This window comes from Anas acuta, chromosome 2, assembly GCF_963932015.1.
Source record: "Anas acuta chromosome 2, bAnaAcu1.1, whole genome shotgun sequence".
NCBI lineage: Eukaryota > Metazoa > Chordata > Aves > Anseriformes > Anatidae > Anas > Anas acuta.
The window spans coordinates 15,437,791-15,462,021 of record NC_088980.1 but is presented as its reverse complement, the minus strand read 5'-3'; the positions used below and the strand labels follow the sequence as shown (position 1 = coordinate 15,462,021).

General features: G+C 43.9%; 1 protein-coding gene and 1 long non-coding RNA gene across 6 annotated transcripts in view; one reads left to right on the top strand and one right to left on the bottom strand.

Annotated features, from left to right (window-relative positions):
- The window catches only part of EPC1 (enhancer of polycomb homolog 1), a 67,831-nt gene extending 45,485 nt beyond the window's left edge, over positions 1-22,346 (bottom strand). The window contains exons 1-2 of one of the 4 annotated variants that reach the window (XM_068673566.1): positions 22,182-22,346; positions 21,374-21,477 (exon numbers count right to left, since the gene is read on the bottom strand). Coding sequence is in view for 3 of the 4 variants with exons in the window: in XM_068673563.1 (XP_068529664.1) it covers positions 977-1,129 (153 nt within the window). In the remaining variant the exon portion in view is untranslated. Of the gene's footprint in view, positions 1-976; positions 1,903-21,373; positions 21,478-22,181 lie in introns of those variants that run through there. The other 3 variants (XM_068673563.1, XM_068673564.1, XM_068673565.1) reach the window with 3 other exon arrangements.
- On the top strand, positions 745-19,643 carry LOC137852165 (uncharacterized). 2 transcript variants are annotated; one of them, XR_011093691.1, is made up of 3 exons: positions 745-902; positions 2,384-2,504; positions 17,219-19,643. It is a non-coding gene; the product is annotated as an uncharacterized lncRNA (long non-coding RNA). The 2 variants fall into 2 exon arrangements; XR_011093690.1 differs by lacking the exon at positions 17,219-19,643 and having other exon boundaries at positions 2,384-2,589.
- Positions 22,347-24,231: the final 1,885 nt, after the last annotated feature.

Here is a 24,231-nt window from a genome sequence, read left to right as displayed (position 1 = left end):
AGGGAATGATTAGGAGACAGAAGGAACGAGCAACGTGATAGTCCCAAACACTTCAGCAAGGGTCTGTAGCAGTAGGGGTTATCAGACGTTACGGCCACCCCGGGCTGTGGGGACGCAACGATCGCAGCCTGACACTGGAGAAGCCGCAAGTTTCGTGCTTCCCTCATACAGCACAACCGAGAGGCAGCGGCGGATTTCTGGCGCCCAGCTCAGACTTCCTCACACCGAGAAGCACATCAGCGTGCGGGGACTGCCTCCGGGACCGATACGCGTGCTTCCACCCCACAACTTCACCTCACGACTCCCCCAACAAACCCACCCCGACCCGGGCGGCACACAGACACCGGTGCGGCCCTGCCGAGCCCATCACCTGAGGGAAACCTGAGGAGGGGCCGCCACACCGCGCTCGCCCCCAATCTCCCCCCCCCCCCGGCGCTCTCCCGCTGCCGGCAGCGCGCCCCCGAGCCGTGCGCGCTCCCGCGGCCGCCCTCCCTCCCTCCTTCGTTCCCCACGGCCGGCTCGGGGGCGCCCCCCAGCGGGGCAGCGCCGCCACCGCCCCGCCGCCCGCCCGCCGCCCGCTGCCGCACAAGGCCCGGCCCGAGCAGCCGGGAGACAAAATGGCGGCCGGGCGCGGGATCACGTGACCCCCTTTGTGCCTAGCGGGGCCCGGCGGAAGGGGCCAGCGGCCGCCCCTGGGGGGGGGTCGGGTGGGGGGGGGAGCGGTGTAAAAGGGGGGGGCACCGGTAAAGGGGGGAGCGGTAACGGGCGGCAGGGCGCGGAGCCTTCCTCCCCGCACTCCCCGGTTTCAGCCTCCCCCCCCCTCCTCCTCCTCCTCCTCCTCCCGGCGGGCGGGGAGAGCGGGGAGAAGATGGCGGCCATTTTGTGCTTGCGCAGAGGCGAAGGTGGGGGCCCCGGGTGCGGGGGGGATGGAGGGACCCGGCCGGGGGGGGGGGGGTGGGGGGGGGGTCTCACGTACCGACTCCTCTTCCTTCTCCATGCCCGTGGGCATCTGCGGCACGGCCCGGTTAATGGAGGCATATTCGGCCAAGTCGGGCAGGTCCTCGCAGCGGAAGACGGGCAGCGGCTTGGACGCGTCCAGCGCCCGGGCCCGGAACGACAGTTTGCTCATGTTAGGCGGCGATGGCGGCTCCGGCTGGGGAGGGGGGGGCGACAGCAAGAGCGCTCCGAGCTGAGAGCCGGACCCCGCCGAGCGCTCTCATGGAGAGACCGGGGCTCCCCCGGCGGGGCGGGGCGCGCTCCCACACGGGGCCCGGCGGCGCCGGCTGGCGCGGCTGGGCTGGGCGCTGGCTCCTCTCCTCCGCCGCTCCGGCTCCGCTCAATACGCCACGGCCAACATGGCGGACATTAAACCTCGACTGGCCGCCTCTTTCAGCCAACCCCAGCGCCACAGCCATTCCCACACTGCATCGCGCAGGGGCGCGGGCACAGCGCCGCCCGGGGGGGAGCGCGCGCAGCGCGGGCACGGAGGAGCGCGGGCACGGCAGCGCGGGAGGGCTGCGAGCCCAGCGGAGCCCGGCCGAGCCGGGATGGGTGGAGGTGGAGGCGGCGAGTCGCTCCTCACGCTGCCTCCTCCTCAGCGCTGCTCCGCCGGGGAAGGCAACCGCCGCTCCGGCGTTCGGGCGGTACCGAACGTCCCCACACAAACACACATAGACACACGCACGCACCTCCCTGAGGTAAAATATCCCCCTCACGCACACACACACACACGCTCCAGCGGTGAAAACAAGGAAAAGGAAAGGAAAAAGGGGGCTCAGCCGCCCCCCAGCCTCACAGCGGTACCCAGCGCTCCGCTCCCCTCCGTCCCCCTCAGGGCGCGGCGCCAACGGCCGCAGCGCGGGGATCGCGCCTCAGGCGGCGGCGGCGCCCCGAGCCCGGAGCGAGCCCCGCGGCGCCTCAGGGGAGCCCCCCGGTCCCGTTGGGAGCCCCCCAGGTCCCGAGGGGACCTCCCGGTCCCGTTGGGAGCCCCTCGGTCCTGAGGAGAGCCTCCCCGGTCCCACCGGCACCCCTCAGCGCCGCCAGCCCGCGCTCGGCTGAGGGAGCCCCGCGCGGAGCTGTCAGCAGCGGCCGCCCGCCGAGCGGCTCCGCGGTTTCCCCGAGTTTTTCAGCAAACTCCGTCCTGCGCTCGCGAAGTGCGGGCACGTGAAGCGGTTTAACCCTTGCCTGGGTTTAAGTTATCGCTCGGTTAGCCGCTGAAGCACGCTCGTTACAGGCAGAGGGTAGAACTAATGGTTAGATGTCTCATTAGGTAAGCTAGTTTGTGTCTCAATGACTTGATTAAATGGATGCAGCGTTCTGCTATAAGCAAAGGATGGGAAATTAGAGCCTCACTTATCTCAATAATGTCTCTGCTCTGCCCCAGGTCGTCCCAGAGCAGCCTTACAAACGTCAAAAAGCGCTTCCCCCTGCCCATCCCTGCAGCCAGCTATTTAAGGAACGCAGCAAGTGCTCGAACACGTCTGGGGGTTGCATTGAATTATAAGGTAACTCCAGTTCTACACCTAAATCATAACTCACATGCTTTTGGTTTTAAAAGTACCAAAAAAAATAAATTGTGTTTTGTTTGAATTTCAATATCCCTCCACGTTTCAAGCAAAATCTTACCGTTTTGTTCTGTTACATAAGAAACAGCAGACAAAACCTGTTCCTTTCCTATCACACATTACTCCCAGGAAATAGAACTTCAGGAAAAAGGACATAAGTGTAACAAAAGGATTTTTTAAAAAGTCTTAATTCACTTGGTAATTTTTCAAATCTATTCTGTCTATAAAAATAAATAATTTTTGCTTGTATTAATCTCATCACCTTTTTAATCTGTATTGGAAATAGGTAATGCAGTGGAATACAGCAATACAGCTCCTAAGAAGAATGTGACTTTTTTTTTTTTTTTTTTTTTTTAAGAAAAACACTTTTTTTTTTTTTTTTAGATATACTGGCATGAACTAAGGAGTATCATTGTATTAATTTGTATTTCGGTAATTACATCAGAACCAGATGTGAAAACTGCACATTGCTTTTTATGCTCATTTTAAAGCTTAAGCGTTCCCTAGCTAGAAATAGTAATCCTAAAGAAATCCTAAAATAAGTTGCATATAAAACATCTACAATTTTACACAAATACTGAATAATTTATTTTATCCAACTAGCAAACATAATGCAATGACAATAAATAAATAGCAACACACTATCATAGATTTCCTTTGACCTAAAACACTAACTGGAAATGAAATACCTGGCAGCTAGGCAACAAATAAGGCAATTAAATATGACTCTCCAATGAAAAGCAAAGTATAGAAAACATTCTGAACTATAAAGAAAGAATGCTCAAGTCTAAACTTATCCTTAATTGACCTTTGCATTTCTAACCCCACTACAGGCTTGAGAAAAGTGCAGAACACGCAGAATGGACGATAACATTTAGATACGAATAGGACAGCATGCATTAAGACAAAATTTTGGCCTGAAGCTCATTCATCAGCTTTTATTATTTTACCAATAAAACAGATTTTGTAGCAGAATTTGATTAGTCCACAAAAATACCTGAATTAATTTGCTAGTGAGATGAGAAGTGCAATTTGAAAGCAAGGATATTCCAAATCAATTTGACATCAGCACAGGCTTCCTATTATCACCCTGACAGAAAAGTATAGAACTTTTCTGAGGCAGGAGTTTAAACACTGATAAATATTTCTATTTTACCTTCCTTTCGGTTAGGACATGTAGGTATATTTTAAGTTTTGCCATTTTTGTAGCATTTACCAAAATGCTTACGTTACATTTGTAGACATCAGTACTTTGCTATGACAGTTGTCAGTTTAAAATTGGTATCCTGTTTTGCATAATGACCAAAAAGGCTTTGACAGCTCTCAGTAAAAGATCAGTAAGCACAAATTTAGTTCTGGAGAGAAGTGCTATTTTCTTCTTTAATCCTAAATATAATAAATAAATACATTTATACTAAATTTTAGCATACAGAAGATGAACCATTATATGTTATGCTGTTTGTCTGGTTTATTAAATGAACAAACAACACAATAGACGAGCATTATCCTGTCTGTCTCTACTTTAAAGTTGAGAAATTGTACGGTATCTGTTGTAAAAAGTAAAATTTAATGAACTGGAAGGAATCTGAAATGTAAAGAATACAGCAATTTGAATTCCTGGTGGTTGTTTTTGTTTGTTTTGTTATTTTTACAAACTGATGAAAATACTTCTTTGGAGTATCAAACAAATGCCTCTAACGCTATCTTTTTATGATCTCAAAATACTTAAAAACGAGCTGTACAAACTTCTTTCAGTTTAGTAAAACAGTTTTAATATGTCAGCTGTCTGGATAGTAAATACAAGCTGATTTCAATATTCAGTCAAAACCACTGGATTCAGATTAGGCATTAAGGGAGGGGATCCAACAATTTGATCTATGTAGCTACAGACAGGGGTCTCTTGTTAGAGCATCTAACTCAGGTTTATGAAGCCTAATTATTTAACTTGCTATTTTTGTTTGCAAGTTCTACACAGCATTTGACAGGTTTTTACAAATTTCAGTATTTAGTTTTGTGGCTTAAAATTTCTCAGAGTCAAAAAAAAGACTTTCAGTAGCTTATTTAAATATGAGTTGTCTTCTGAACAGGTGCCTAATATTGTCTCCTATTCCAACAGCAGTCATTGGTTCTAGGCACAAAACAGCTATGCACAAAGGACATATAGCTTAAACTATAGGTGCTTTCTGGAATCAAGTAGCTCTATATTTTAAGGATATAAAATGCTACGAGACAGTTCAACTATCCCCCCCCTCCTTTTTTTTTTTTTTTTAAATAAAGAGATGTTATAAAAAGGCAAGTGTAATATAAGACCGCTAAAAACTGAAAACACGTATAGTACAGAGGCTGATTTGTATAATATAATGGCTGATATTACATATATGAGTTTTCTGTTCTAGTTTTATGGAAAGCAAATTTATTTGAAAAAAAAAAAAAATCTTCACAGCAATAGCCAGTAGTAGCAGTGAACATCTGATGTCATTCCACACTCCAGCCTCACTGCAAGATTACTTCCTTGCCTTCCCCCCCCAAAAAAAAAAAAGAATCCAGAGTCAAGCTAGGATTAGAAATCCCAGTACATTTGACTCTGTACATATATGCATCTTTTCTGACCCTACTTTCCTTGTGCCTACTTAAAACTGTAGCAGATTTTAAGAGTAGAATATGTTAAGGGTAAGGCAAATTTCTCATTTGTCAACCATTTAAAAAGAGCTTTTTCCAGAAGATGCTACCCTGTTTTCATAAATTGAGGAATAGACTGCGTATACTATATACTAATTTGTTTATCCATAAGTATTTGCCTTCCCCCCCACACCCTCCGCCACTCTCAGCCTATTTTATAACCAATTTCTACTAGCGTAGAGCTCACTCTCTCATCACTTAATTATATAACGATTTTGATAAGATATGTTTGGCCTTTGAGCTTTGTTACAGTTGACTACTCTGAACTGACAAAAAAGTATCACTGATCTTTTTTCCCCCATTTTCAATAATCACATATTAAGAAATAGCAACTTAGGGAATTCCCATGCTTTGTTTTCTTTTCATAATTTACTCTTTGGAAAAGAGTAAAAGGCTCTTTCGTTTTATGGTAAGAGACGACGTTTTCTGTAAGCATATTCCTGGTTTACATTTGCTAATGATTCTTCTGTGCAAGTTTGATCCTCAGCTATCTTTTTGCATTTATTTATGTTTCATATCATTACAGATAGCTATATTCTTTTAAGTCATCATGGTCAACTAACTGGAGTTTGGATTAAAATGAAGTAAGTGTAGGCAAAAATGACACTACAGGTTCTTCATTTTATGAAGTTTTATGCTACACTAAGTACAGTAGTAAGTAGACACATTGTAGAAATTACCTTAACAAAGATTTCAATCATAAATTAGCTGGTGTCATTCCTAGTAAATTTCACCTTATCTGTGATGTCAACTACCTGTTATAACAGAGATAATGGACCTGTCAAACATGTAAAGCGTTCAGATACCACACTACAAAGCTGGTGCAAAACACCTGTGATAACTTCTGGCAGTTCCTGAAAGACAATTTAATGTCTCATAGTTTTGGTATCTCAAAGAATGATGTGGTATATTCACTCAGTTACTTAAGGCATTCACAGTTGAGATGCAACAGGTACAAAGCTTGTCGGAAGTTCTTATTGAATCATAACCTGAAGTAGTGACCAAGTGAATCACTGTTCCTCACTTCTTGTCTCTATGAGGAGAAAGTGCTTTGTCATACACACACGCACATTTTTGTTGTTGTTTCTGTAGTGAATGGGAAGGTACACGTACTGCATGACCAATTCTTTTATTACTTATTTTTTGTAAGCACTTTTAACTTACACTTTGGAATACAAAATAGACGGGAGAAGGGATAATAAAACACTTAATCTTCTATTTCTGTTACCACTCAACATATAGACGGTGGAAGCAATCCTTTAGATTCCAAAGCTGCCTAATTTTATATCCCCCCCCCCCAAAAAAAAAAAGACTGATAAAATAGGAAGCTCAGAAGCATTAAACATGAGCATTTTTTTTCCGCCATAAAGCCTATGACAGGTAGTCTCATGAACAGTACCTTATGAGAAATGTCTAGTAAAGCAGCCTAATAAAACTACCTGTCCTTAACATTCAGAACAGAAACACAGAAGTCAGCAACAAAATATGAAGTTTCAATGCTTTGTTGCGAGTGCCCATACTAAAAACTGGATAAAAAGGATTACTATCTGATCAATGGGTTGCACATTTTACAACTACATAAAGGAAGACACAAGACAGCACTACCTAATGTAAAATAAAGTTAATGAGACAGGCTGAAATGAACAACAGTTCTGTCATTTCACAGGCTCTGAGCACGAGACTGGTTTTATAGTGTTCCGCCTTCATTAACAGCACTGTTAAGTCCTGCTCTCTGCTCTGCCAATTTGTTCTTTCTCCTTTTTCAGATCAGGTGAACGACTGGCATGTGGCTGCTGCCACCTCAGGGGGCTGGATCTGTGAGCTGGGACACTGACACCAGATGGGGCACACCTGGCCAGCTGTGGCAGGAGCATTCTGGGCAGCAAGTTGGCTGGGCTTATTAGCAGAGCTTTAAACTAAACTCAGTGGGGAAAGGAGATGTAGTTCTGAGTGACAGGGAAGAACCAGGGAACACCAACACTTTAGGAAGCAGCAGGGAAATAACTGAATTGTCCTAAAGGAAATAGAGAGTGCTCCTCTAAAAAGGTGATGTGGCTGAGAGCTCATCTGAAGTGCCTCTACACCAGTGAGTGTAGCTTGGGAAACAAGCAAGAGGAGTTGGAAGCCACAGTGCAATTAGAAAACTGTGAGTTAATTGCTATCACAGAAACATCATGGGGCGAATCACACAACTGGAACACTGCAGTCAAGGCTACAAACTTTTCAGGTGAGACAGGCAGGGAAGGAGTGGTGGTGCTGCCCTCTACCTTGAAGAATTAATAGATTATCAAGAGTTGCCTGAGAAAAAGCTACAAATGGGTTGTGAGCCAGCAGGTAAAAACCAAGGACCAGACCAATAAAGGACGCCCTGTGGTTGGGGTGTACTACTGGCCATCTGATCCAGGGGAGCCTGTTAACACTTCCTTGCTTCAGCTACAAGAAGCACTGCACTCACGCTCTCATCCTGATGGGGGATTTCAGCCATGCAGGTGTCTGCTGGAAAAGCTACACAGCAGGCTGTGAGCAACCCCAGAGACTCCTGGAATGAGCTGAGGATAAGTTCCTGGTGCAGGTATTAGACAAACCAACCAGAGAAGTGGTACTGGACCTGGTGCTCACCAGTGCAGATGAACTCATTACAGAGGCTACGACTGGAGGTCGTCTGGGCTGCAGCAACCTTGCCTTGGTTGAGTTCCTGATCTCAAGGAATATCTGGCTGGCAGAAAGCAAAGTCAGGACTCTGAACTTCCAAAGAGTGAACTTTGCTATTTAAAGACCTAGTGGATGAGGTTCCCTGGGAAACAGTCCTTAGGGACAGAGGAACTGATCAGAGCTGGCAAATCTTTAAGGACGCTTTTCTTACAGCGTAAGAACTCCCCACCTCCACGTGTAAGAAACCAAGCAGGGAAGGCAGGAAGCCAGTCAAACAGATGTAAGAAGGAGGTGCACAGGCAGCAGAAGCAGGGACACGAGGCCTGGGAAGAACACAGGGATGCTGTCCAGATGAGCAGGGACTGGATCAGGAAAGTTGAAGACCAGGGACTGGATCAGGAAAGTTGAAGACCAGGTGACACTGAACTTGGCAAGGGCTGCGAAGAGTAACAAAAAAGAACTCTAGAGGTACGCTGGTCAGAAAAGAAAGGCCAAGGAGAGTGTATGTCTTCTGATAAATGACAAGGGAAAACTGGAAACAACAGTTACTTCTAGGCAGGGGCTGGAGGAGCAAAGTCCCTCCTACTGTAGGCAAAGAGCAGGTTTGATGGAACTGAACAAGTCTTTGGGGCCTGATGGCATCCATCCAAGGGTCCTGAGGGAGCTGCCTGATATAACTGCCAGGCCTCTCCATCATATTTGAGAAGTCCTGGTGGTGAGGCAAGGTCTCCAATGACTGGAAAAAGGGAAAAAATCACTCCTATTTTTAAAAAAAGGTAAAAAGGAAGAACCAGGAACTACAGACGAGCAAGCCTCACCTCTGTGCTTTGGGAGGTCACAGAACAGATCCTCCTGAAAGCAATTATCATGGCACATGCGGGACAAGGAGGTGATGTGAGACAGCCAGAAAGGCTTCACCAAGGGCCAATCCTGCCTCACCAGCCTGGTGCCCTGCTGTGGTAGAGTGACTGCATCAATTGACAAGGGAAGAACAACCAATGTCACCTACATAGACTTCTGTAAGGGCTTTGGCATGGTCCCACATGACATCCTGATCTCCAGACTCGAAAGAGATGGATTTGAAGGGTGGGCCATTCAGTGGGTAAGGAATTGGCCCAATGGCTCCAGCCGTGAGTTGTAGTCAAAAGCTCCATGTCCAGGTAGAGGCTGGTGACAAGTGGTGTTCCTCTGGGGCCTGTCTTAGGACCGGTCTTGTTTTAGTACCTTGATCAGTGACAGACAGTGAGATGGAGGGCACCCTCAGCAAGTTCTCAGGTGACACCAAGCTGAATGGTGCAGTTGATACAACAGAAGGAGGGGAGGCCATCAGAAGGGACCTGGACAAGCTTGAGAAGCGGGCCCAGGTTCAACAAGGCCAAGTGCAAGGTGCTGCACCTGGGTTGGGGCAATCCCAGACATGAGCACAGACTGGGAGAACTCATTGAGAGCAGCCCTGCAGAGAAGGACTTGGGGGTTCTAGTGGATGAAAAGTTTTACATGAGCCAGCAGTACTGCTTGCAGCCCAGAAGGGCAACTGCATCCTGGGCTGCATCAACAGAGGGGTGGGCAGCAGGGGAGGGAGGTGATTGTGCCCCTCTGCTCTGCCCTGTTGAGGCTTCACTTGGAGTCCGGCACAAGATAGACGTGGAGCTGTCAGAATGGGTCCAGAAGGGGGCCAAGACAATGATCAAAGGGCTGCAGGACTTCTATGAAGAAAGGCTGAGAGCTGGGGATGTTCAACCTGAAGAAGAGAAGGCTCTGGGGAGAACTCATTGCAGCATTTCAGTACTTAAATGGGGCTTATAAAGAAGATGGAGAGCAACTTTTTGCTCGGGCAGATAATGACAGGACAAGGGGGAATGGTTTTAAACTAAAAGAGGGGAGATTTAAAAGACTAGAGGTTAGGAGGAAATTCTTCACTCAGAGGGTGGTGAGGTACTGGCCCAGGCTGCCCAGAGAAGCTGTGGATGCTCCATCCCTGGAGGTGTTCAAGACCAGGCTGGATGGGGCTTTGGGCAACATGGGCTGGTGGGAGGTGTCCCCGCCCATGGCAGGGGGTTGGAATTGGATGGGCTTTAAAGTCCCCACCGACCCAAACCACTCTGTTTCCATGATTCTCTGTAGCCACACTGCACCCTCATTCACATCAGGACACCTGCTTATGAAGCTGCACTGAACACCAAGTTGGGAATCTGATCAGACACTTCAACAACTCAGGAAAAAAAAAAACAACTATATAAATCAGAAGGAAATCCAGTAGGACCCGTGCAAGAAGTTGTTTTTCAAACTACAGCTTAATGCCAATGCCCTCTTCCCTCACCTGATCCACTTTGTGAAAGCCACACAATTTTGGAATGATAAACTCGTGCAAAAAGGATTTGAAAGTGACCAAACTACATGCAACTTAATACATACTCAGGACAGTAAAACCATGCTAAATATATATGCTATATATTTGAAAACCTTGACCTATGAGACTAGTGTCTGAACTAGTCTATAAATGCTGTATTTATTATTTTCTTACAGGCTGGTTACAGCTGTATATGAGTGGGATTTTATAGTTTCTATTATATATAGAACAGGCAACCTTTTTCCACCTGAATGGAAGGCATTAGATGCCATTTTAGCAGAGTAATCCTGCTTGGAGAACATGTAGGGCCAGTCATACATATGTAACAGTGAAGTCCAGCATCCTCAGGGAAACTGTCTAAATGTAATCCAGGAATAATCAATTTACTGCAGGCAGAATTGAAAACCCAAGCTGAACCTGAAAGGTTGTGCCGCTGAGCTACATCTAAAAGAGGAGGTAAAGCCAGCAGCTATCAATTCTTTTTCTGAAAAGGAACAAAGCTTGCAGAGGAGCAGCAAAAACTATTATCACACTGCTACTTGTACAACTGGAACTAGGATCTTCAAGACACTGCAAGCACTGCCTCCACAGGAGGAGCAAAGTCTGCAAGAGGCACTAATGACTTACACCTCCTTCTAAAGTAGGATTATTATTTTAAGCAGTCAACATTTGTTGTAAGGCAAACAGGATGGCAAAATAGACTCTATCTGTCTAAAACATCTGAAAGCACAAACGGTTTGCTGGGTATGGGTTTTTGTTCATTTTTATTTGTTTTGATTTAGGGTGGTTGTGTTTTTTTTTCCCTTCTCCTGGCACTGTCCAAAAGGAATTAGTTTCCTTTATACGGCTTATTATTTAGGAGACTTGTTTTTTTTTTGTGTAAGCACGTAGTAATGGAAGCAGTGATTGTCAGATACAGCAGTGCTAAAGAAACAAAAATTACTTCTGCTGAGACTCTTCTACATTGAAAGAGATATCTTTCCCTTTTTGAGTTCTTTTTAAGTTTTAGTGGATTCAGAATAGTTATCTTAAACTCTAAGTGCTGTAAGATATTTGGAGTTTCTCCTTTATTCTTCAATTCCATAATATATACTCCCTCCAAAATACAAATACACCTTGAATTCATGCTCTAGTCATCTTTTCCAGCAAATATGACAAAGTTGTAAAATGTAACTCTTCAGTGAATTTAATTTTTTTTTTTTTTTTTTAAAAAGGAGGGGGACAAAAAATCCTGAAATGTCCGACTTTATGCTCTATTCTAGGATTTGGAAAATATCTATTCTTTACATTCATTTTCTTTTCTAGTGATCATATATGTGATTTTCTAAGAACAGCAATGCAGTAGTTTACGAACTTTATTATGCAACTTATATGAAATACACAATTCCTGCTGTGAATTACCTGATGCTCTACTTTATTCACCTAACGGTTTCTCTCTTTACCGAATCTGTCTAAGCTGATTTTTTTAAAGACTCTTTTATAGTAACCAGATCATCAAATTAACACATCAGATGTTGACACTGGTCCTTTTTTTTTTCCTTAGCACTCAGCATAAGCACTTAATTTCAATAGTATAATTGAATTTATAGTATTAATTGAAATACTGTGTTTATAAACAGCATTAAAATACTACTAATTTAGAAGATGTAAGTCTTCAGTGCATTGTGCAGACTTTTTGCTCCTCCTTTTGTTCCTCCAGAACAACTGCAATTTATTTTTCCTTTCAATTTTTCCTATTCCACTAGCAAATGACTGTAAAGCAATTAATTTTAAAAAGTAACCAAGTTCCAAAATTAAATAGTTTATTATGAATGTAAAAAACTGCTCTAATCTCTTGTATTTGGCTGCCCTTATGACATTCACTGAAACTTACAGGACCTGGACTAGTGGGATCCTAGGCTGAACTTGTAGAAAACAGCACTTTCAAGCTCCTTTCTTCCGCCCCTGAAGTCCTTTAAAGATGAAAAATTAAATTTTAGGACTTTTTGAGAAGCTCCTAATTAAAAGGCACTATGTAGCCCTTAAAGTTCCTTAGTCTTTTGGGCATTTACAATACACGATACCGCGTTATTGTGTTTCTACAGATGCACTTAAAGAGAAGCTCCTGTGTTACCCCTCCAGTTAAGCAGGTACCTTGGGTGCTGCCATCAGGCAAGAGATGTGTACATTTCAGTACAACTCTAAGTTTCAGAACTTAAGAACAACAACAAAACAGCAATTTTATCCCAAACATTTTTGATTCTGAAATACAAATCAGTAATAATATTAAAAATCACTATTCATTCTTGTGTCATGCTAATTACTCTGATAATTAAATACTAGTTAAAAAGAGCCACGGTAACTGAAATTTGAACTTGGCACACAGGCCATCCACACTTTTCTTAGCTATGAACTTCTGAGAACACTGGTTTATAACACACAGTTGCCAAGTCAAGTAAAGTTCATCACATGATTGTGCATTTCCAGTAGAAGGGCAAAAATATTTGCTGGAAATGCGGAGGATTGGGCTCACCAAAAATAATAATAAAAGATATTAAGACCACCAAATTAAAAAAAAAACAAAAAAACAAGAAAACACCAAACCCACCTTCTCTACCTAACACAACTGCTAATTCATTAATCAAAGAGCTAAGTATAGGTTACTTTGATATTCCACATAGGATAAGGAGAAGGGCTAAAAAGGTAGAGCAAATATAAAAATTATGGTAACACTGAGGTTTAATGGTAGGGACAGCAACAAACTCTGCCTTTAATCTGTCACCTGACAATTAAGTTAAAAAGAAAAAGCCCCCACACCACTATAAAAACCTTAGGCTGCCACAGTGTCCACACACTGACCTGGGATAAAGGGATAAAAAAAAGTTTACTGGGGCCAAGCCACGTTCATTGCATAACTGGAAAAAAGTTTACTGCTGTAACTGTTAATTGCATGGCCCTGTGCATGTATTTGCAACTTTACAGCAAATTCAAGCCACAATCTTCAGTGATTTTAACTTTTTACATTTTGTTTTTAAAATAAAACATTTACTTTAATACCTTACTCTCCTAGGATAGCAACCCTTTCTTGCAAGTCAGTCTGTTGTTTCAAGTGCTTCAGAGCTTCTGGACAGAACGATCAGGTCCTTGCAAACATTCAGAATTCTATCGCTGATGGTAAATAAGGCAGAGTTATATCCAATGCCTACTCTGTCATGTCAAATGCTTTAAATTGCAATTCCTGGTTCAGAATTAAAGCTGTGTATCCACTTGCCTCAGGCAATTCAGGAGATCGCTGATTTATATTTAGATAGGAATTAGCTGGATTTCAGATTTTTGGGGGGCAGGAAAGTATACTTGCCTCTTGGAATGAAGAGGTTATTTCCCAATATACACATTTAAAGGGGAGGGGCAGTGGGGTGGAACTTAGTGGCAAATCCAAGCTTTTTTGTTTTTAGTTTTGTTTGTTTTTAAATGTCAGTGCCCCTTCCTACCCACCTCCAGTATGACTAAACTCAAATTCCAGATCAAAGTAATAGGATTGCGCTGTTCCTTTCAAACAGCAGCTTGTGAAATTCTGGGCTGTTACACTTAAATACTAGTGGCTAGTGGAGTTTGTAGGAGAGTTACTGAAAATATAGTAGGAATATAGTGAAGTCACATAGATGTAACCAAGCATCTAAAATAGCCTATACCATACTTAGAACCAATACATTTCTCCAAATAAAGAAAAAAAATGAACACACATCTCATCTTCTGGATTCTGAAAGTCTGGAACTGCAAGACTAACATTTAAAAAGTCTGTAAACTGAGGGATGTTTCATGTATAGATACAGAATCCTGAAGTACAAGTTTTTTTTTTTTTTTTTGTTTTGTTTTTTGTTTTTTTTTTTTTTTGAAGGGTTAGTTACCTTGATTAGCTTTTGTCTCCTCAGTCTTCAATTTGAAGATTTTTCTGGTACTTCTGGATTTTTATTAGCTTATGAGAACACTAATTATTTCAACCTCAGATACAGATTCCTTTACGTTACACACTGTATTTTGATTTATACTTCTAAACTGAGCATAAGAGAGAACACTACAGCGATACTGTTTGTCTTTGGGATACAAACTAATCAAGACCATATTTATATGCAAGCATTTGTATACACACTTCAGAAGGCTCAAATTAATACCGCTCTATTAGTGGAAAACAATGAACTGAGTTTGAACATACATATCCAGCAGAGGAGGCTAGAGCTGAATACAAAACCAATTGACAAGACTGTTTTGTGATATTATATCTGAATGTGTGTACATAAATGATTCTGTCAGAGGCATAAAAATAGTAAATTGATAAGGTTAACCTGAAGATACATTCTTAGAGGTCTTTCAACATCTAGAGAATGCAAAACACTTGTGGGAGTTTGGCAGTTGTTGACAGGGAAAGTGTTTCAGTTGAGAAGGATAAGTTGCCCTGAGAAGAAAGAAAAAAGATTATTTTCTCTGTGCCTCTATGTGTGGGCTCAGAAAACCAAAGCTGACTTGATATGGGCTAAGGGGTTGGTCACCCTGTGTAGATTAGAGGTCACAGAATGGCTTGGCTTGGAACAGATCTTAAAGACCATCTGGTTCCATCCCCCCTGCCATGGGCAGAGATACCTGCCACTAGACCAGGGCTCAAAGCCCCATCCAGCCTGGCCTCGAACACCTCAGCATCCACAGCTTCTCTGGGCAACCTGTGCCAGTGCCTCACCACCCTCTGAGTGAAGAATTTCTTCCTAATATCCAGACTAAGTCTACCCCCTTTTAGATACTGAAGTAGTCTTCAAAATAGACCAGGACACCATATATATTTCAGGTGAGATCCTCAAGTCCAGTGTAAGGGCATCCTGAGAAACACAAACAAGTGCAAAGTGGTCTTCTCAAATTATTTAGAGTACTAGTTAAGGCTCTCTCCCTCACTCCAATACAGATACTTGGTTCTCTTAAATAATGTGCTTGTTTTACAGTTGTCTGGCACTCTCACCTTCCAAGAGGAGACAGACACCACTGTCACTAACACAGGGTCCTGTGCACAAGCCAGCTACTGGTCACAGATGCCAAGTTTGCACAACTTCATCTAATTTGTAAGCAACTCAAGAAGGCTGTTAGCACAGAAGTACATAGCCTAATTAAAATAATGTAACAGTAAAATTTGAAAAATATCAAAGAACATAGAAGACAGGATGGAAGACAGTTTCTCACATTAAAGTAGCTCATCTGAAAGTATCCTTGCCTAGAATTTCTAACCTGCTGCGACAGCAGATTTTTAGCTGGGAAATTGATTCAGAGATGACAACAGAAATTAGAACACGTTTTTGTGGAATTCTCATTCTTTGAGTGCTTGTAAATGGATATGGTCCAGAATATGTACATGTGGAGTTAAATATAAACAGTTTTCCACTCTGTCAAAAAAAAGCTGATTGCATATTCACAATTCAAAGAAAATGCCGCAATCAGTGTTGAATGTCAAGGTATTCTGCCTTGTATGGATCCATTTAAGACCATCAGAAATAACACAATTGCTCTGTATTGTAACATTTTGAAATTAAATTTTGATTTTTCTTCAAGAAAAAACTTCCTGAACCAATACATCAGGCTAAGGATGTATACTCTGTCTAGGCCTGGCATTACAGAAGATGAAAAGCTGCCAGGTGAAAGGACTCTGACAAAATTATTCTTTTAGTTATCACATTGTATCAGCAGCACCAATATTACTAATAAGCAAATATAAGACCTAAGGGATGCCTGTAGTGCTGAAAGGCCCAGAGTTGCGTCACCTATTTTTCATCCTGTTTGAATAAACATGAAAACCTCCTCCTTATTTGTTAGTGAACATTCAAGCTGCACATACCTCTTAAGGTCAAAGAGATCTTGCTTGTATTTAGCAAGTTTCTTAAAGCTCTGAATAGGAGAGAGGATTAAGAACTAACTTTTCATTACCTACATCACACACATGTCAAGGTGAAAACAAACATTAGGGTGTGGAATTTATCCGATTAAGTATGGATATTCACACCTGAGCTAGTCATACTAGGCAGGTGATGATCTGGTCAGGATAATTAGCTAAGTTTAAACCATTCTTCACCTCCAAATAGACACAAAATATTTGTGTTATTATTTTTAAGAATCTTCAACCTGTTTCTTTTCAGCAGTTATGGTTACAGATTTAACACTCACTCCCCATCTAAAGTCAGGTAAAGCAAGTTCTACGTTAAACGTTTATGATACATTGATTCCAATTTACTCAGAAGCGTAACTTACTGTTAATCCACTGAAGCATGAGTTAACACCATCTCACGGGTTTGTTACTCTGACATCTAGCCATATGTTTGTTCCCAGAGAAAAAGCAAAATGGAACCTGACACAAAGAGGACTGCTCTGGGAGGAACAAGTCCTTGGTTCTGTTCACTATTCCTGGTTTTTCCTACATTTTGTTTCCTGTTGTATGGTATTGTATGCCTCTGAGCAACCATCCATTTACCATCTGGGATCTCTGAAGCAGTATCTCAATTTCCTGCACATCCAGCGAGGATTAGCACTCACAAAATATTTAGCAGTTCCGTTTTCTCTCTCTGTTGTTTACAGGGGAAATATTTAAGGTAGGTAAAAAGAGTCATTTTTAGGAAATGTATGTAATTTTTAATTACTTCAGTGCCCACTTTAGGGGTCAAATTTTGCACACCAATTTTAGGCTCTAGCTATTATCAGTAGAAAAACTTATGAACATCCTATTAAGGAAACATATAGTACCGATATATTATCTTGCTGCCAGGGCCTGTGGTAATATGATATACTGGAAACATGACTTAAGAATCTAAAGAAGCCCTGGGGGGACTGAAACCAATGGTTGTATGTGTCAAAAGCACACAAGTTTGCTTTGTTGTGAACAACAGCAAATCAGAGAAATTGTTTCAAAGCACTGATTTATTTTTTCCCCACCCATGAGTATTTACTAAAGCACTTACAATCCTAGATTGTCTCAAGGATTTGGACCTCTATTACAACATGAATTACCTTCTTGAGCCATTTGATAAAAGAGGAAAAATATGAAGAATGCTAGTTGGAAGGATGCTTTAACCTCTGGATGCAGCTTCCTCTGACGCATAACACTGAAGAGCCATACAAGTTGCAGTCTGCAAGAGGCATGGAAGAACGAGAGTCTGGAGCAAGACAGACAGACTTTGTTCACAGCTGGGAAACAGGTTACCCTTAAAGATATATATATATTTTTAAAAAGTATTCATTACTATGATTTGATGCTGACATGTATGATGTGGAGTACTACAGATAACAAGAAAGGTGAGAAACAAGACTATGTCAGATGGGTTTATAAAATAGAGAAACCTTTTTATCCCACTTCCCTAAACCCTGTTGAGTGTTGAATCAAAGAATCAACCAATAGTTTAGAACCCTCAAAAGGGAACAGCCAGGAGTCAAAGCCATCAAGGTGTGTTACCACATGTAGGAAAAGAGGGAACAATGATATACGGAGTGAATACATCAGGAGGTACAGCTGTGATTTGAACTGAGTCCCAGATGATGTTCTCTTATACCACTAGCACACATCTGGGGAGCTGTCTTCACATCATTATTGGCTAACTCTGGAAGCTGGTTAGATCTGCTTGGGGTCTGTAACATACACCCAGCACCTCTACAGCCAGCCAGCGTTACCTTCTGTCTCCTGCTTGAGTATATAATACTAGTAATATTGTCATGAAGGCAAGCAGAACGTATATTGATCAATCACAGGTCCAGCTGAAGGGTCAGGATGGGTTAACATCTTAAAAGTATTATTTAGGTTATGATAAGATGCTATATTTCAATTAGTTTTAAGCCAGGAGAGCCACATATCCTGAAAAAGTATATAGAGCCTACACAAAGTTTCTAGGTAAAAGGGAAAGTGTATTAGGAGAAAAACATATTAGTTTTGCTATCTGAGAACTGGAGTGGTACATAGGGAACAAAATTAAGACCCCCTCCAAAACAAACAAACGAACAAAAACAACAAAAGCTACAACCTCTTGTGTTTTGGACAGGCACAGACATTTCAGGAGTGCGGCTGGGAGACGTGCAGTTGAGGCAAAGCCACTCCTCAGTAATGTGTCTTCCAGACATTTCTGCAGAAGATGCAGGAAGTAAATTAGTTGTGACTTAGCTTTGAGAGAACACTAAATCTTAATCAATTCTTATTCCTTGTTGGCAACATGTCTGCTGGAAACTGTTTCTTGTTCAACAATGGCTCAAAAAAGAAGCAGGAGAGAAGTGAGGAAACCACTAAGTTGCAAAATATCAGCACTTCATTCCTCTTACCTTGTAACTTCTTGGTAAGAGCGAGAGTAGACGCTTTCATAAGATGCAGCAAAGCTGCAAAACCACAACCAATGATAAATAATAGCCCTGCCCAAAGAGGAGAAAATAGCGGATTTCTACTCAGAATTCATATTTTTGCTGACCAGAGCTAGAAGCTGCCTCTCAGCAGCATGATCACTAGCAATCAGTTTGTTTGTGGCCTGCATGCACACACTGCAGTCACAAGAAGTCACCACTTCCATAGTCCAGGATAGCAAGAAGAGCAGAAACATGAAATGGCCTTCAGAAGTTTATCATTTGTTCAATATTGTTATCAATGAATGAGCAAACTGAACACTGGTCTACATGATGTAAAGAAGAAAAGGAAAGTTGTGTAAGAATTACTTAAATCTGAATGACCCAGAGGTTCTCCAAGATTTATCATTACTGTAATAGATTCAAGAAGTGGCTTTACTGCTACTGGTGTAACCTCAAGTGCCAACCTTGTGATCTGGCAACCTGGTTTCAGAGATGGAAAATGTCCAAAATTCTTCGCAGAAGGCCCATAGCTTGGTACAACTCTTGGATCTAGGAAAAAGTATGAGGGCCTTGAAGATGTAATGTTCATAATGAACCTTCATGGGCCAGCGGGGCTCCATGTTGCAGCCAGGACTTGATAAAACCAGATCTTGTCTGACAGAGAAAAGAGATCCTGGAAGATGACTGCTGTCTTGAAGATAAATTCCTCTTACTGAAGGAAGGTTGCAAGACATTTACCTAGGATAGAATTAAATTTTACCTCACTTTTTTTTTTTTTTGAGAGAGAAGGAGGGAGACCATTACAGGAAAGGAGAGAGACCATTACCTGAAGCTGCACATCACTTTGCATTAAACTAAATAACTTAATCAGCAAACTTTCTTTAAAAAGAGGCCAAATGCATTTTTAAAGATGAAAATGCACAAGAGAACTGCAAAGATGGTTTTCAAACAGTAAAATACTTGTCAAATTTATTCTTTAAAAGCAATAAACATATTAAGGTGTAAGATGCAAAGGTTTGTAAAATTATTAGCTTCACATTAGTCCATAATAATAGCCACAAGGATGCCTTAAAAGCGTGGTGAATTTAATGTTAATTTTTTTTCCTGAACCTGTTGAGTTTTTTTAATGCAGGCTGTGCTCACAGGCTTGCCTATGTCTTCCCACCCATCTTCTTCCAACATTAATCACTCCTGTTTTCTTAACCACCGAACATGGCTGTTAGCAGAGCACCTTCCGAAACATTTGCACTGGGAACTGAGGTGAGGGGTAGATTGTAACAAAAAGAAAGAAGGCAGAATAATTATATATATATATGTATATATATGTAGGTCTATGTAAACTCATGCTCCACTTAGAGCAGGGAAGAAGAAACCCACCCACTCCGGGTGAATCCCATCTCCACCCTGCAGAAATGGGGTCACATCTCCCCGTCCCCCACAGCCCCCTCCCAGCCCCAGCTCCCAGGGCCGGGGGCCGCGGTGGGGCCGGCCCCCGGCAGACAATGGGCGAGCCGCACAATGAGCCGAGCGCTGCCTTCCATATTGCACGGCTACACACAGCTCCTCCGCGGCCACCGCAAAATCACTCGGGGAAGGGGGTGGGGCCGAGAATCCCATTACCAAAAAAAAAAAAAAATCTTTAGGTGGATGGAGATTTAAAAAAAAGGGAAAGAATAAAACCAGCTCCATTCCACAAAGCAGCAGCAGGGTGAGGTCGTGCCCGCTGCGGGCCGCCGTTCCCCCTCCGGGCACCTCTGGGGCGGGGATGTAATGGGGCTGCCGGCACCCCACCTGCCCCCAAACCCCCCCGGATTCCCCCCAAATCCCCCTGGGTCCCCGTCCTCCCCCCCTCCTTGTCCGCCAGGGCCCGGAACGTGCGGGAGCGCCACAGCGCCGCCGCCGCAGCTCGGCGCAACACAAAAAGGGGCTCCCCCCACCCCCCCCCCAAAAAAAAAAATCAAAACCTCCCGACCCCCCCTCCCCGTGCGAGGGAAAATGCGCCGAGAAAAATGCCCCAAATTACAAAATGTCTCCCAAATGTACCTTTCTTAGAAGGAAAAGAGGCAAAGAAATAAAACGCCCCCCCCCCCCCCGTCCCCGCCAGCCATCCGAACGGGGAGCGACGAAACGAGAGCTTTTATATAACTAATGCTCGGAGCTAATTGCCGTAACAGCGCTAATTTGTAAATAAAAAGGTCACGGTTTACTAACAGCCATAACTTCATCTAAACCCTGCGATGTCAATCCCCACCTCCGCCATGCCAAGGGCAGTTTCCCCCCGTAGTTTAGACCAAAGTAATCCATCAAGAGCCATCGCAAATGGCATTTTTAAACTCTTTTTCGGCACGGCCACCGCCGCCGAGCAGCGACATAATGTGCTGTGCTGCCGTGTGGCTCGGGGCTGCATTGTATTGCTAAAGACGGGAAAACACTCGGCCAGGGCTACGTTTGTGACTCGATAAGGAAACCACCCCCCAGATGAAAAGCCAGAAGGAAAAGCCAAGTCCATCTCAAAAAAAAAAAATAACAAAAATACCCGAGTTCTTCCACCCTGAAATCGAACTTAAATCGTTGGTAAGCTCGGCGTGCATTAAATTTTAAAGAGGAAGCAAAACTGACTTTAGCAATTGTCGCTATTAAGGAGACATCGCTGGGTGGAATACACACGAGATCAAAGCTAAGAAAAATACAAGGCTCTGTTTTGTTCGCCAGCACAAGGCAAACCCTCCACAGCACGAACACACGGGGGGGAAAAATAATAAAACCCCACAAATATTTTCGGTTAAAAGCCCAAACTTACCTTGGGAGAAGGCAGCCCTTGCAGAGCGCCTGGAACAATATGGACCGCATACTCGCTCTCCCACCGCCAGCCACCTCCATGCCGCAAAGGGCTCCCCGAACATCCTTAAAATATTTCGCAAATGCAAAAAAAAAAAAAAAAAAAAAAAAGTCAGACTTTCTCTCCCCCCCCCCCTCCCCGGTCCCTCCCCCCGCCCCCGCCTGGCTGGAGGGCGAGGAAGGCGGCGGCTTCCCCGGGCTCTGCGGGCGATGCCGGGGGGGAGCCACCGGGGTCACAACTTTGCCACGGTCGCCCCCGGCTCCCTGGTTTCCTCCCCCCCAGCATCTTCACCGCCACCGCCTGGAAAACCGCGGCGTGCCATTTTCCAGCCGCCTTCCAGCCACCCAGGACCAAAGTCTAGCGCTGGTTTTCGGTGACACTGCAAAACTACGCAGCCCACCCCCGCCTCCACCTTTTTTCTTTTTTTTTTTTTTTTTCTTCTTCTTCTTTCCCAACGCCAGCAGCCGCCTCCCCAGAACGAATAAATAGAGGCAGCTGGAGCAAATAACGCCCAGACTTCGCCTTTCTCCCTCCCTCCGTGCCGCCCCACCCCGCCGGCAGCCCCGCAGCAACTTGGTGCCCGGGAGCGCATCCCTCGGCCGGGCCCGGCGGCGGGGGCACCCCGGGGCCAGCCCCCGGCCCCGCCGCACCTCAGCCCCCCCCCAGGCGGCTGGAAAAGCCCCAGTCATGCCCGAAGCAAAGGCTGGGAAGCGGGAGGCTTGAATTCCCAGCGAAATCCTCGCTTTCCTTCCGCGCTAGAACCACCTACCTTCCGCCAGAGCTAAATTAACGCTAAATTCACCGGGTACGCCCGTCACGGCGGGGATAGTTTTTCCATAAATGCCGTTTTAAAAACCCCTCCTCGGACTGACTGACAGAATTCTACCATGCTGCCCACAAACAAAATGGCTGTGGCACCGAGTTTTTTGGTTCCTCCCACCGTGCCTCCCCCTGGCCTCCAGGAAGTGGTAGAAAATCCAAAATAAAAATCGGCACGAAAAAGTACAATGCGGCCCCAAAACTCCGGGCGGCACCGCCAGGCACCAGGGCCGGGGGAGCACCTTCCCCGGCGCCGGACTTTCTCGAGGATTTCATTATTATTATTATTTATTTTTTATTTTTTTTTAAAGGGCATCAATCACTGGAAATTTACATCCCTGTGTAATTCGAACTTCCTGCTTTACATATTTATAAGGTCTTTCACCTATCTTGGCAGGCGTTCAGCTGAAGTGGGTTGGGAAATTCGATGCTGTGGCTCCAGTTCGGGAGCTGAGTCAGGTACTCGGCTGCTGGAAGGCGGCTGGCAAAATGCTGGCAAATTCTCCCACTTCCAGGGCTCGGCGCGGGATTAAATCGCCCCCTTAGCCTGGAAGTGAGCGTGTAGCCGCAGATAGGACGCTGGAATGGGCATTCTCGTCGGGATCGGGAATTTGGGGCTATTGCACATAGATATCCATTTTGTAATGTTTGCCTGGTGGCGTTGGTGGCTCGCAGTAACCTCCCCGAGTTAGGGTTTCTGTGGAAATAATGTTGCGTTTTCCCTTGTTACACCCCTGTACAGTGTAGCGACCTTAAACTTTTCTTGGTGTTCACCTTAACTAAATAAACACGAAGGTATGGCATATTCAAATTAGAGATGATGATAAAAATGTCAATATGTGGTCCTCCATCGCAGCCAGCAGCCTCGCTAGGCAGTAGCAGAGCTCCTCCTGCACGCTGCTTCTTGGGCCCCATAGGGCCTGATTCATTTCCCAGGAGAGTCTTTTCACTGCCTTTAGTAGGAGTCACGGTGGAGACAGGCTGTCAGACCTGCTGAGCCTGATCCAGCGCTAATTTAAAAGGCTTGAATTAATATTCCCCTCCACTGCTATTCTAAACCTTTTTCAGAAGCACTAAAAAAAAAAACAAAAACAAAAACAAAAACAAACAACAAAAAAAAGTGAAATTGAGGGGTTTTGTTCCTTAACCACATCCTATTTCTAGGCCTTAAATTGCAAAAAAATTATCTGTAAAAGGACATAAAGCAAATTTTGTCATAATTGTTATTTGTTTGTACTGTCCTGATATCTAGCAGCCTTAATCCTGGACTATGGTTATAATAATATGCCACACAGAAATATAGGGCAAATAGATAATTCCTGCCCTGAAGAGCTCAAAAGTGTAAGACAAAAGACAGCAGATGGCTACGGACAGATGAGGGAAACAATGAGCCTGTATTGATCAGCCAGGAAGGCACAGTTTGCAACGCAGCATCAACCCAACCTTGTTTCTGTGTATACGCCATGGGAGAGAAGACATAAGGTGGGATTTGATGAAGAAAATTAATTGTTCTTATGGTTGTTTGGAGAGGACTTCTCCAACAGGAAGGATAGCATGGAGGAAAGCACAAAGAAACTTGTATGAAAAAAGAAGAAGATGAACTACATAAGTCTAATAAAATTGGCATTAATTTCTTCATAATGACAGAAAAATGATAAAGGGGGAGGTAGGCCATGATATCGTTGAATATACAAATGCAAATCTTATATTTGATATAGGAAAGGAGAGGCAATGAAAGGATTTAAAAGGTGGGGTGAATACAAGAAGCATAAACCAGGCCTATTAGCAGTCAACAAGACCTAGGAAAAAATATAGCTTAAATTTTATGAGTTTGAAGAGATGAAGCTGTTGAGATTCTGTTTTGTTTTGAAACTCACCATGTTTTTTGTAGGAATAAAAGTGTTGTTCTTAACCATTACCACTACATGTTGCTCATCTGAACTTGCCTCCTGGCATGTGTTTAGTGAATTTGTAAGTGCTGTTTCTCACAGCAGCATTCA